At 41.8% G+C, this 14360-nt stretch overlaps 1 protein-coding gene across 1 annotated transcript in view; it reads left to right on the top strand.

Annotated features, from left to right (window-relative positions):
* The window catches only part of SLC9A8 (solute carrier family 9 member A8), a 567556-nt gene that overhangs the window by 296489 nt on the left and 256707 nt on the right, over nucleotides 1-14360 (top strand). Inside the window, exons 7-8 of the mRNA XM_069243441.1 lie at nucleotides 56-90; nucleotides 13379-13522. Of these exons, the coding sequence (XP_069099542.1) occupies nucleotides 56-90; nucleotides 13379-13522 (179 nt within the window). The remainder of the gene's footprint in view (nucleotides 1-55; nucleotides 91-13378; nucleotides 13523-14360) is intronic.

Raw genomic sequence — 14360 nt, 5'->3', positions numbered from 1 at the left:
TTAATTACTTGGTATTGTTTGCCTTACCTCTGGAATATGTTTTTTTTTATTTTAGGCTGATGTCATTTACAAGCTCAGTATGACAGAAAGGTAAGCAGCTATAAAAAAAAAATATTAAAATGAATGGAAATGTATATTGCTGTATTTATTTTGGATACTCTTTTGAGATTGCAAGAATCTTATTTAAATTAGTTAAAACATCATATTTTGATGTTTGTGTCATGTTTCAGATGATCATGGCTCCTCCCTCCTAGTTTGGCCTACTCTATGTTGCATGACCATCTGCCTTATTCTCTTTATCTTATTTCTGCAAATTGTCCACACCACTTTTTATAGATCACAACCTCTCCTTCTTTGACCCATATTCCAGCAATCTAACATTACTTTTTCTCAACTAGTTTGTCTCTTCATCCCACCAAATCTTTCCTGGAACTCACTTAGTCCCCACTAGCAATCACACCTAACTCCTATTAATTTAGTTTACCACACGGACACTGGAACAAATGGATGAATGGTTTCATTGATCTTAAGACTAATAACAGTAATAATAAACTTGGGTTTCAGAGTAGTGTACTACTTACTGTAAAGGTCTTCAATGCATTGTCAGGTATTAGGAGCCATATAAATGCAATTACAATACAATATACTTTATGGAACTAAACAGCTTTAACTTAGAGGTTTTGGTTAATAATAAAGACTTGAATGTTGTTAAAAACATGTACTGGATATTTTAGATATTAACGAAGACCCCTAATTAAAGTATGTCTAAAAGAAAAAAACAAAACTTATCCTCAATAGTCTTTAATATGCTGCTGTGACTGGACAGTCTACCTTTATGCTTGCTCCAATATAGTCTAAATCTTATGTTTGCATAAATCATTCTTACTGCTTGTCAGTACATTGGGATGGCAATGCTCTGTCAGCCAAACAAGTAATATGTATTTGAACTTCTAATTTGTATTTTGTAAAAGATATGTTGAGACACTTGTTGGAGGGTGTTGAGAATTATTTAGTTACTTGCTATCAGTAATGTACGCACAACAGAAGTGTTAATATCATCTTAAAAAGGTTTGCCATTATGCTGAGCACTTAGGAGTCATATCAAATATTCAGAACATCAATTTTAGTGTAGCATATTTTAGACTTTAGGAAAAACGTTATTCCTGTTTCTCACTGTGACATGTCAGAGCTCTCAGCATTACCACATGCTGCAGAACATGCATATATTGGACACCCTTTATGGATCCTTCATATTTTGAATGAATTGAAATTTCCAGTCAACCGTTTTGTATTGCATGTGCCCCCTCCAAGCCCCCCCTTGGAGTCTAGGTCTCATGACTCAACTGGGCAGAGAGGAGGAGTCTTGAACATCTTGACCTTTTACTCCCGCCACATCCTTCTTATCCTATATATTTTCCATATATCAGTTGTCTTTTTTATGCTTTGGCTTGAAAGCTCAGCTTTCGCCAGACAATCATGTGAGTATCCCCTCAAGAGGGGCCTTGACTGCACCCACATGTTGGAAGCCAGTAGGCAGGGGTGTGGAATTTTTCAAATAATCTACTTGGCCAAGGGACAAAATGCTAATGAGGTCTACATGACCTGAAACATCCACTTGTCCCACCTACTTCCTACATCAATTATAAGGGCTGACACAGAAACACGTAATATGTTTTTATTTTGTCTTATTAAACCAAAAACTATTCAGTGCTTCGTAATCATGCTAAAGAAAAACTTAAAAAGCAGTTACATTATCCCTATTATCCAAACGTATAGAAATTGTATAGGAATACAACAATAAATTATCTTGCATGGCAAGCTGCTCTAAGACTCATTATTGACAATACTTCAGTAGTTATGACAGATGTGGCCTCTTATGTCAGCGCACATGCTTTGTGCCTTCTGTTGTAAGCCAGAGATCAATAGCTCTGCTGGGGTCCTATTCCTCAAAGATGGGCCTTTCTATTTTAAGAAGCATGAGATCTTGGAGAACATCTTGATTTAATTGTGTTCTTAGTGGGTTCGTAATGACATTCATTGCAGAAAACACATGTTCAGCTTCTGCTGTAGACCCACTAAATGTGAACACCATATCCACGAGCTTTAATATATTAGTTAACGTAGAAGGTTTTGTTGCTAGCAGGGTGGAGTATGCAGGCACTACGGGAATGCCAATTGCCTCAATATCAGGGAGCCCATAATTATCCAGTTCCTCTCTACTCTCTGGCCATAGTGTATAATCAAATGCCTTAAATACTTGAACTGGCATGAAATTAAAATTTGCAGACCTCTCATTGATGTACTTAACTACACTGTCAATGAGCTCACTGTCCCTTTGGATTGTTGCTGCTGGTGGACAGCAGCCTGATAACTGTATTTCCCAGCCATCAGTAGAAATGTTTCTGAACTTTTTTTCTTCAGGGTGGTACAGTTTTTTAAACTGCTGCATGTATTCACCCAACTCACTCTTAAGGCCTACTAGGGTCAATGCACACCTCTCTACAGCTTGTGGAACATGCAATGAAAGTAGTTCGTTAGACTGAAAGAATTCTGAAAGCTGAGACACTGGCACCAGAACACCTTTCAGGCTGTAAAGGTTTTTTATAAATGTAAAGCTAGTTATAATTGAGAGGTACTTTTTTGCCTAAGCAGCAGAGTCATCACTCCCAGCTGCACCCTGTCTCAGGTGTAGAACCACTGTCTGCAGGTTTTGTTGCATGGCTGCCAAAGCACTGGTTTTGCAGGATACCCATCTCACCTGTTTAATATCAGTGAAACGTGCAAGGTTTTCATCAATTATTCTTGAAATTTGTTTGGCATCTCTTCGCATGTTAGGACTATACCACTTAAATTTGAAAATCCATTTAAATGTTTCTTCAAATTGACAAATAGAGGGTTTGTATTTTACAGCGTCTAGAATCCCAAGCTGAAGTTTGTGAGCTACACAGTCGAACGATAGAAGAAAAGGAATGTCTTTCTTTATAAGTGCTGCAACTCCTCCCTTAGATCCCATCATAACTGTTACACCATCAAAATTGACAGCTATTAGTGATGGGCCTTGATCTTCTATAGACTTCATACATACTAAATCCAAAGATAACCTTTGGATTCCTTTAGCTATACCATCCTGAACACCGTGAGCGTGTGCATGTTCAAGTGGAACAAGATCTACAAATAGAGCGTAGGGTTTTCCATCACTGACTACTCTCACCAGCACAGTTTTTTGTTCAATGATGGCACTATCTGTGCTTCCATCAGCAATAAAGCAAATGAAGCGAGAATTTGAAACTATTTTTTTGATGTCCTGTCGAAGTACATCTGCCTCACATCTTATGAACTCTGAGGCTTTTTCACGGTTTGGATAATTTTCTCCTATATCCACACCAGCTTTTTTCATAGCCCTACATATAGTTTACATGTCTGAGAACGGCTTACCTTGTTTTGCAATTAGGTAAGCATTGTTAAACAAGGTGGTCAGTTTCTTTCTTTCTTGCTCCTTCAGCTTTTGCAGTGCTTGCATGATGAGGGGCTGCTCTGTAAGGGGACTGGAATTTGAGGTACTCGATCTAAGAGTCTGAGACTGCAACACAGTTTCTTTCATTTCCTGGGGGTTCCATGAAACACATGTTGTATTTGCCTTGCTAGTTTCATGAGCTCTAATTGGTTCAATGCGCAACTGGTCACATCCACTTAAGAATGCATTTCTACCTGAACAGCTGACTGCCTCAGTAGGATATTTTTAGCAAATAGTGCAGTACATTTTGGTCCTTCTCTTTCCTGGCTTTCCTTCAGAGCTAGACATGGCCAAGATTCCACCCAGTGAAACTAAAAAACTTGTTTTCTTTTTTCAGCATCATACTTTCTGTTCTTGTTTGGGTTAGGATTATGTGGGGTGGTACAACACTGGACCTCAGTTGGTTCTTTTTGGTTTCCTTCTCCTGGCTTTTCTTTATCAGTGTCTTTACTTCTTTTGAATCCAAAGTTGAAAAGACTTTGCTGAGGCATATTTGCCTGTCCACAGGACAAAGTGATCAAGTCTGAGACCACTTGATTCAGTTTTATACTCGCAGTTCAGAAATGTAGAGACAGTTTTCCAAACTCAAGGGGCTGAGGCAGCCTGCTGCAATAAAGCGTTATAATGCTGCTATGGTTCGTAGTGATTCTGTTTCCTGTCAAGTTGTGAACTCACTGAATCTGGTGCTACACTGGCTTCACAATAGACCTAGAAGCCAATAAATGATTTACACTAAGAACAAGGACGTGGGCTTTGGAAAAGGACATGCTTACCTAAATAGGATTAAGATCTTCCATCCATGTTAACATAAAAAAATTCAAAATCATTAGAATTTATGCATAATTGACTGCTTAAGAAAGACACCTCTTGTGATTAATGTTCCTGCTAGGGAGAGAGATGGGAGTTTTCCTCAAGCGGCAGCCATAAAGTTAGCATAGAGGGTTAATAAATATGCCTGCTGCAAAGAACAGATTTATATTTTATGCCATAGTCCTATGCATAAGTAATGTCAGAGCCTTTACAAGTGCTTTGAAACAAATGAATGCATGTGAAAGGGGGCTGAGTGGTAGTCAGGGAATCCGAGGTGGTCACTGGGTGAGGGGGGGCACCAAAAAAGTCTGTCTTACAGGGCGCCACCAGCGCTAAAGCCTGCCCTGAACTTACGTCACAGGATGAACGACGGCAGTGCAGACAAGGTCAAATTGAGGAAATTTAGCAAATCCCAGAAGCACTTTTTGCTTGGATTTTCACATTTCCTGACCTTCGTCATTTTGAATGTTTGCGCAAGCCCACTGTGATGTTAAAGAAACCACATTTTTACATAGCAGAAAAATAGCATTAATTATTCAATATATAAGCAAAGGCAATGTAAAACGGATGCTGAGCAATCTTCTCTGTGCACTTGCTTGTTGGATCTGTTTACCATACATTTTATGTCCGAGAACCAAAGGGTGAGTCGGCCTGAAGGAATTTGAAATTGTGATTTCCAGTCAGAGACAAGAGGGCATCTCACTGAGTCATCTCTGTAAGTTAACTCTGTCTGTGAGCCATAGTTCTCTTGCCTGCAAAAATAGGGATCACTTAGAAGCTGGCTAAATGATTCTGTATTAAAAAAACAGGATTTATTATGTATAACCCAGAATGCCCCAGGTCCCTTCTCTGTAATCTCAATTATGACCATAATGGACAGAAGCACCATTGGAAAGTGTCCAGTGCCTCGACTGCTCATTCCCCTCTACTTCCATGTGTTTGGGCCAGATGCTTGTTCAGCTTTGTCCAGCTCCACCTAACATACTATATTCAGGAGCCTCTTTGATATGTTTTTCTGTTTCAAAAAAATGAGCAAAATCATAGTGTCTCCTAAATGTTAAGTTTTTTTAATGAGGATTTTACACAAATTACAAATGTACTGGTGCCACTAATGACTGAATTTATTTAGCATTAAACCCCACCAGTAGATTAAATCAAAGTCTGTTTAAAGTTGAAAATACTTTGCAGCTTTCTGTTTTAATGAGACAGATAGTTGCTGCCTTCGTAGAGTGTTCTAGCCTCCCGCCCCATGAAACTGAGACTTTATGATGCTTAAAGGAACATTATCCAAGTTACTTATGGTTTCCTACCCCTGGTTCGACCCCCTTTTCTTCCCCGGACATTAGGCAGGGCAGGCCATCGTCATTACACTAACGTACGTACTTACCTGTAATGACGATGGCTTGCCCTGCCTAATGATCAAACCGGGAGCAAAGCGCTTTATTTACTGTTAAAGAAGGACCTTGCTGCCTGTGTCATCGTACATATGTACGCCTTTGGATACGTTTAAACAAGGGCCTTGCTGCCCATGTGATCATTAGGCAGAGCATGTCATCGTCATTACACATATTATGGATGGCCTGCCCAGTGCTTAATTTGTGCTTGATGTTTCTGGTGCTGAGCACCGGCACTTATTTTTGAGGCCGGCGCTTATTCTTCTACCCTAAGCATTAGCTGCGAGCAAAAGACACATATGGGAAAGAGGGAGGAAGAGAAAAATGAAAAACCTTCACGATGGGAGAAAGGAGAAAGCTGCAAAAGTGAGCTGAAGGGGCAGGGAGTGCCAGTGGTTTTAAATGGATTGAAGAGGTGACTTCCCGAGATGGCTTCAGGATTACGCTGCCTCAGTATTTTGTGTTCCCACATTTAATGAGCAGCCCCGGGTTTAAGAGGAGGGCTTTGAGCACCGGCACGTTTTAATTTACAGATTAAGCTGACCCCTGCCTAATGATCTTAACACAGGCAGCAAGGTCCTCGTTTAACAGTAAATAAGGGGCCTTGCTCCCTGTGTGATCATTAGGCAGGGCAGGCCATTGTCATTACACAAACGTACATATGTACTTGTAATGACGATGGCCTGGCCTGCCTAATGATCACACAGGGAACAAGGCCCTTTATTCACTGTTAAACAAGGACCTTGCTGCCTATGTGATCATTAGGCAGGGCATGCCATCGTCATTACACATATGTACTACTTGTAATGACGATGGCCTGCCCTGCCTAATGATCACACAGGCAGACGAGTAAAACACGAACAGCATTCTTTTTTCCCACCCTCTAGACATTAACTCAGTCTTCTCTGGTTTATTGATCTGGTGTGGCAGCCACTTGCTCCGTTAGAGTGTCAAAGATAACAAGATAATTTATGTTATTCTCTCACAGTAGCACAGATGAGAGGGGAGCAGTCATTAACCTGCCTGGATTTTTAGGTCTGGCTGCCAGTGCGTCTGTCACTAGACCTTCTAACCTACTGCAATGCTATTCTAAAGTTCTTTGCTTCCACACAAATAAATATCTGTTGCCATGCTATTTAATTGTAATGGTTCACATGACCATACAACATTACTGTAAAGCCAGTCCTATTGTCGTTGACAATGCATGTTGGAGAATGTTCTGAAAAAGAATGCCTGGCATCATGTAAACCTCTTCTATTACCCTTGAGCTCACCAACCATTTCACAAACTATTGAGAAAATATACCTAGTGTGTTACCCCTCTCACCCTGCAACCTGTGAGCTTTCCTTCCCCTCCCAACTTAGTTCTGTGCTCTCTGCTCTCAGGGCTAAAGAGGACATCTGGCATCATCTTAACAGCAGTTTTATCAAAGTGAATTTAAACCACCTGTCAGCTGTGGGTTTGATGCCATATGTGCTTGGTAAGAAATACAGCATTTGGAGGAGCCAGATTGGCACCCACTTTCCACTGCCTAGGACTGGAGAATACCTATGAGAGGTAGTTTTTACCGGTTCTGTGCCGGGGACATAATGGTTACGTCCGCCGGCACAGTGCTCTTGTGCCAGGACGTAACCATTACGTCCCGGCACCTGAGCTTGGAGGGAGCCCTAGCGCTCCCTCTGTGGGCTTCCCGCCCACGCCCCCAGGGCAAGGATGGAAGGGGAAGCCCTTCCCCTTCCAACCCTGACTCCTCCTAACCCTCCAGTGACGTCTGATGACATCAGCGCGAGATCGCACACTGACCTCATCAGAGACCACCCCAAGTGGGGCAGAAACCACTAGACACCAGGGATTTTTTTTTAAGGTGAATTTCTCGCAAGAGGAGCGACCTCTTAGGCAAGGGTTGCTTCCCGGGGGGGGGGAGGGCAAATTTATTTTAGGCCATTTCTGCCACATCTTGGGAGAAGATCGGCCTATTTTAATTAGGCCGATCTGCCCCCGGGGGGGGGGGGGGGCAGAAACCCCAAGACACCAGGGATATATTTTTGTTTACTTTTGTTTTTTATATATGGGGAGCAACCCCTTAGGCAAGGGTCGCTCCCCTGGGGGGAAAATTGTATTTAGACTATTTCTGCCCCCCTTGGGGGCATATCGCCCTATTTCTATTAGGCCGATCTGCCCCCAGTGGGGAGGCGGGGGCAGAAACCACTTAGGCACCAGGGATTAGTGTGTGTATGTGTGTGTTTTGTTTGGTGGTACAGCCCCTTGGGCAAGGGTCTCTCCCCATGGGGCACATTACTGTTGGCTATATCTGCCCCCCTTGGGGGCAGATTGGCCTAATTTTAGAAGGACCATCTGTCCCCATGGGGGGGCTGAAAACCCACCAGAGTCCAGGGATGAATTTTTTTTCAAAATAAGAGGGTGGGGGTATGGCCATACTCCCTCCCCAAATAAATGGGGCCAAAGTTGTTCTGCCCACCAGTGGGCATATGGGGCAATTACCCCTGATCCACACCCAGGGGTGTGCAGGAAGTCTACTAGATGCCAGGGAATTAAAAAATAGTGGGGTGGTTGCTACTAACCAGTATGGGCCTGGTTATGCCCCCAACTGAAGGGGGTAACAGTCTTTTAGCTCTCCCCCGCACACTAAAACATCTTATCCAATGGCAAGTAAGAGGACATTTGATTATTTTGCATTTTGGTTTTACATTTGGGCCATGAGAGCTTGGCTAACTCTCAAAATCGTCCCACTTGGAATGGTGAGGGCTGCACTTTATGGACTTTGGGACGCTGCCATGTAGAAAAATCCACAAGACTTAGACACATCTGAAAACTAAACATCTGGGTGATTCCAGGGTGGTGTGCTTCACATGCACCCACACCATTTTCTTACCCACAATGCCCTACAAACCTCCAACTTTGCAGGAAATCACACATTTTTCCCATATTTTTGGGATGGAACCTTCCGGAATCTGCAGGAATCCACAAAATTCCTACCACTCAGCATTGTCTCATCTATACCGATAAAAATTCTGCTGCACGTGTCAGCCTAAAATGTTTTTTTTCAAACTGCCCTTTTGGACCCGCTTTGGTTCCCCCTCAATTTCGACATGTTTTTGGCTCTTCCCTGTAACAAGCACATGGCCCACCTACACAAGTGAGATATCATTTTTACCGGGAGACTGAGGGGAACGTTGGGTGGTAAGAAATATATGCCGGTGCAGTGATCCCACACAGAAATGTGGGAAAAATGTGATTTTCTTCAGCTAAATTTGAGGTGTGCTGAGGATTCTGGGTAAGAAAAAAGTAGGGTATCCACGCAAGTCACACCTCCCTGGACTCCCTCGGGTGTCTAGTTTTCAGAAATGTCAGGGTTTGGTAGGTTTCCATAGATGGCTGCTGAGCCCAGGACCAAAAACGCAGCCCCCCCTCCCCTGCAAAAACTGGTAGTTTTGTATTTGATAATTTTGATGTGTCCAGATAGTGTTTTGGGGCATTTCCTTTCACGGGCAGTAAGCCTACCCACAAAAGTGAGGGTCAATTTTTATATGGGAAACTTGGGAGAACGCTGGGCAGAAGAAATTTTTTGGCTCCTCTCAGATTCCAGAACTTTCTGTCACTGAAATGTGAGGAAAAAGTGTTTTTTAGACACCTTTTGAGGTGTGCAAAGGAATCTCGGTTACAGAATCTGGTGAGAGCCCCACAAGTCACCCCATCTTGGATTCCCCTAGGTGTCTGGTTTTCAAAAATGCGCAGGTTTGGTAGGTTTCCCTAGGTGCCGGCTGAGCTACAGGCCAAAATCCACAGCTAGGCACTTTGCAAAAAACAGGTGAGTTTCCTTTGGGAAAATGTGATGTGTCCACGTTGTGTTTTGGGTCATCTCCTGTCGCGGGCGCTAGGCCTACCCACACGAGGTACGGTTTTTATCAGGAGCCTTGGGGGAACGATGGGTGGAAGGACTTTTGTGGCTCCTCTCAAATTCCAGAACTTTCTGTCATCAAAATGTTTGGAAAAGGTTTTTTTATGCCCAGATTTTGAGATTTGCAAAGGATTCTGGGTAAAAGAACCTGGTGAGAGCCCCACAAGTCACCCCATCGTGGATTCCCCTAGGTGTCTAGTTTACAAAAATCCGCAGGTTTGGTAGGTTTCCCTAGGTGCTGGCTGAGCTAGAGGCCAAAATCTACAGCTAGGCACTTTGCAAGAAACACGTCAGGTTTCAGTGTAAAAATGTGACGTGTCCATGTGCGTTTCCTGTCGCGAGCATTAGGCCTACCCACGCAAGTGAGGTACCATTTTTATCTGGAGACTTGAGGGAACACAGAATAGCAAACCAAGTGTTATTGCCCCTTGTCTTTCTTTACATTTTTTCCTTCCAAATGTAAGACAGTGTGTAAAAAAGACATCTATTTGAGAAATGCCCTGTAATTCACATGATAGTATTGGCACCCCGGAATTCAGAGACATGCAAATAACCACTGCTTCTCAACACCTTATCTTGTGCCCATTTTGGAAATACTAAGGTTCTCTTGATACCTATTTCTCACTTTTTATATGTCACCAAATGAATTGCTGTATGCCTGGTATACAATGAAAACCCGTTGCAAGGTGCAGCTCCTTAATTGGCTGTGGTTACGTAGAGTTCTTGATGAATCTACAAGCCCTATATATCCCCGCAACCATAAGAGTCCAGCAGACGTAATGGTATATTGCTTTTGAAAATATGGCATTGCAGGAAAAAGTTACAGAGTAAAACGTGAAGAAAAATGGCTGTTTTTTTCACCGCAATTTCAATATTTTTTTATTTCAGCTGTTACGTTCTGTAGGAAACCCTTGTAGGATCTACAAAAATTACCCTTTGCTGAATTCAGAATTTTGTCTATTTTTTAGAATTATTTAGCTTTGTGGGATCCAGCATTGGTTTCACACCCATTTCTGTCACTAACTAGAAGGAGGCTCAAAGCACAAAAAATAGTAAAAATGGGGTATGTCCCAGTAAAATGCCAAGCTTGTGTTGAAAAAATGTGGTTTTCTGATTCAAGTCTGCCTGTTCCTGAAAGCTGGGAAGATGGTGATTTTCGCACCGCAAACCCTTTGTTGATCCTGTTTTCAGGAAATAAACCACAAGCTGCCTTCTGCAGCCCTTTTTTTCCAATTGTTTGGAAAAAAACTAAATTTGTGCTGTATTTTGGCTAATTTCTTGGTCTCCTTGAGGGAAACCCACTAACTCTGGGTACCCCTAGAATCCATAGGATGTTGGGAAACAAGGACCCAAATTTGGTGTTGATAGCTAATGTGGACAAAAAGTTATGAGGGCGTAAGCACAAACTGCCCTAAATAGCCAAAAAAGAGGCTCAGCACAGGAGGGGAAAATGGCTGGCAGCGAAGGGGGTTAAGCAGGAGGGACAAGACTGTCAACTGCCGTTGTACTGCTTCTTTAAGGAGCTTAGGGACCTATAGAAAACAATTGATACTGGCTTCATTCACTGCTATTCTGGTTTTTAGTGCTCTGACAACAAAGCAGTGAAAAACTAAACTTGTTTTTGCATGCTCTGGGCTTTAGAATCCATGCCCTCTTGCAAACCCTTTTCAAATACAAAAGTATGTCCCTTCACATTCTGCCCTAAATATGCGCAGAAAATGTCTCAACATATCACTCTAAATGGTTTACATTAAATATGTTGCACAAATGTCTTGCATTGTTCCCAAACACAGCTATCTTTTAGGCTCAAGTTTGGGCATATTTCAGCCACAAAACATTAAGCTTTTCTGGATGAGGTCCCATGCCCATGTGTGTTTCTACTACTGCACCCTTATCCAAGTCTTTAAATGAGTGAGTTGTGGTACTTGCTTTTGTTGCTCCTGATCCATCTAACCTCTATATGGAGCATTTAACTGCTCTGCCAGACCTATGGTTCTGCAGCCATACCTCGTGAGTAAAAGTGCATATGACTTGGTGGCCTTCCACAGAGCACTATTAACATTTTTGGACTCACACTTTTCCATTGCTTGTACCTGTCATGATGGAAGCTACTCTGTGTTCCCCTTGGATGACAAAAGTATACCTGTTGTGTTATTTGGTCCTAGAAGGGCCTAGTGACATGAGCAGGTAAAGCTACTGGTGTAATAGGACCAGAGTGCTTGTGATCCCTCACGTTGAAATAGACTGGAAATCCTTTTAAGTAGTGGAGGGCAAAAACGAACACAACGTCTATTCAGCATCCTGAAAAGGGTTTATGAACAGTACCACAAGCAACCTCCATAATCGGATACAGATTCATGGAACAAACATGAAGTGCTAGAAGAGATCCTGATTCCAGTACCTCCTAAGTCTTCGCATTCAAATATGCACTCCCCTGAAAGGCACTGTGGAGATATCATTAAACAAGCAACGGGTCTCGCGTCTGCTCACGTTAGAACTGATCGCGTTGTAAACTCCTAACCCGACTTTTTACCTATCGGGCAAAAGTGCATTTATGTACACAACCCGAAAAAGTGAAATTAACTATGTAAAGCGCTCGACTTCTGCCAAGCGAAATCGCGCTCGTAAATTAGAGAAAAAGAAGTCTACGAGCCTGATGGAAAACAGCGAGCCTCGCATGTTTTCTGTACTTGGTCTCTGCGCTCGAGGAGGGCTAGCCACCGGAAAAGCATTGACGTATGCTTGCCTTCGACCAATGAAAATCAAGCAGATTTTATTAGGCAAGCCCAGGAACCAATAAAAAACACTGACGTGAAGTTGACAGGGCTCCGAGCCCTTTTCTAAATACAAAAGCGTCTCGCTGCGATACGCATGCGCGAGCGCATGCAACGCAGGCTCGACCCTAAAAAGGTTTAAATTGTCATTGCACATAGAAGCCGAGCAGGGCATGAGCCAGAGAATATTTTTCTCACTCCGCCTCTATTTGATCCAATGCCTGAGAAGAGTCAGGCCTTATTCCAAGTGCGACCACCAATACCAACACTTCATCTGAGGCTAGGCACAGACCATATAACCAAAGAATAAGACTAACGTGTTTGTGCAGCTTAGTGTAGCCACGCTCATTTGTGGAAGGCTTCGCCGGACGTTCGGTCACTGGAACGTAACTTTCAGTATGACATCAACCCTTAGCGCACAACCAACGCTACACTTGAAATAGGTGCAACATGGTAAGTTTCCTTCGTCTTCTCGCTTAAATTCAATTAAAATTCTGTGGCATGACCTGGAGAATGCAGCTCATTAACACTTCCCAAGGAACATTTTAGGGTCTGAACTGTTTTTTTTTTCTAATAAAACTTTTGGTTAAATATTTCCAAAGACATGCATTCAAGGTGATTAGGGACCCACCCGAAAAGAATAATCACTGTAGTTGCAGCCAAAAGAGCTTCCACCAAATACTAAAAGGGAAGGGTAAAAATATTTCTAGTTATACGATTTGAGTTTTGTATTTTTAAGTGTTTTCCAGAAAACGCAGCGTTCTTTCTTAAATACATACACTTGTGTCTCTATATAAATATGCCACATATTTTCCCATTTTATTTTGAACTTTGCAGATCTTAAATTAATTTTCTCAAACATGTACCAGGCATAATCTTTAATTCTGTATGATGCTTCTGCCATTTGAAGAAGTCATCCATATTAATGCTGCGCAGGATAAGCATGTTTTTCGTTTTTTTCCTTTAGTTTTGCGTTTGGATCATTGATCTCTGCTGTGGATCCTGTTGCAACCATTGCCATTTTTAATGCACTAAATGTCGACCCTGTGCTGAACATGTTGGTATTCGGAGAAAGTATTTTAAATGATGCAGTCTCAATTGTCCTGACAAAGTAAGTTATGTTTGTTTTCTTAATTCATCTGTATTAAAATAGCCAGGACACATGAACTTGTCGTGAAAATGAAAGGACGATTTCCTTTTGTCAATTCCTATAATTGTTTTTAAATTTTACACATATTTAAGTGATAGCCAAAACTCCTTTATTTTTATTACGTGAGTGGATTTTAACAATCAGTAAATAAGTGCAAAGGAACATTTTCTACAAATATAAAGCCACCAAGATAATTCAGTTGTCATGCAGGCTTTTTGTGCGCTCCATTATGGTTGAGTGTTCAGGCAGCTTTGTTTTCAAAATTGTGCAGCTTGATTGATATTCTCAGTGCTTCTACAGTTTACATCTGTTTGCTAATCAGAAAGTTGTCCATTTTGAACTTTTATATGTTTGAGAATACGAAAAATCATTTTGTTCTTATACTTCCATGATCCTGTCACCTACTAAGGGTTGTGGGCAAAGCCCATTCTTTTTTAATCCCCAGTCTGTGGACCCACAGCGATAGCTAAATCAAGCATTTGAAATGCAATAGGTCTCGCATTTGCTTGAGTTAGAGCTGTTGTTGTTGTAAATGCATAAGTGGACTTTTTTCTCAACATACAAATTGGTCAACCATGCTGCATCATTTGGTCCTCTCTGTCACATAATTCCAGTTGTCCTGCATATAACTAAAGCATTTCCATTTACCTTCTTCCTCCATCTGCAGCAAAAAAGAAAATATTGCCATTATTTATATATTTTTTTGTTTATTATTTTGCGTTCCCCCCCAACCTAGTGCGGAGATCTGGAGATGAATTAGACAGAAAGAGCCCACTGTGCAGTGAGTTATGGGCAAAAA

The sequence above is a fragment of the Pleurodeles waltl genome, chromosome 7 (assembly GCF_031143425.1).
Source record: "Pleurodeles waltl isolate 20211129_DDA chromosome 7, aPleWal1.hap1.20221129, whole genome shotgun sequence".
Lineage (NCBI taxonomy): Eukaryota > Metazoa > Chordata > Amphibia > Caudata > Salamandridae > Pleurodeles > Pleurodeles waltl.
The sequence above is the reverse complement of the archived record's forward strand: the minus strand, read 5'-3'. Positions and strand labels throughout refer to the sequence as shown.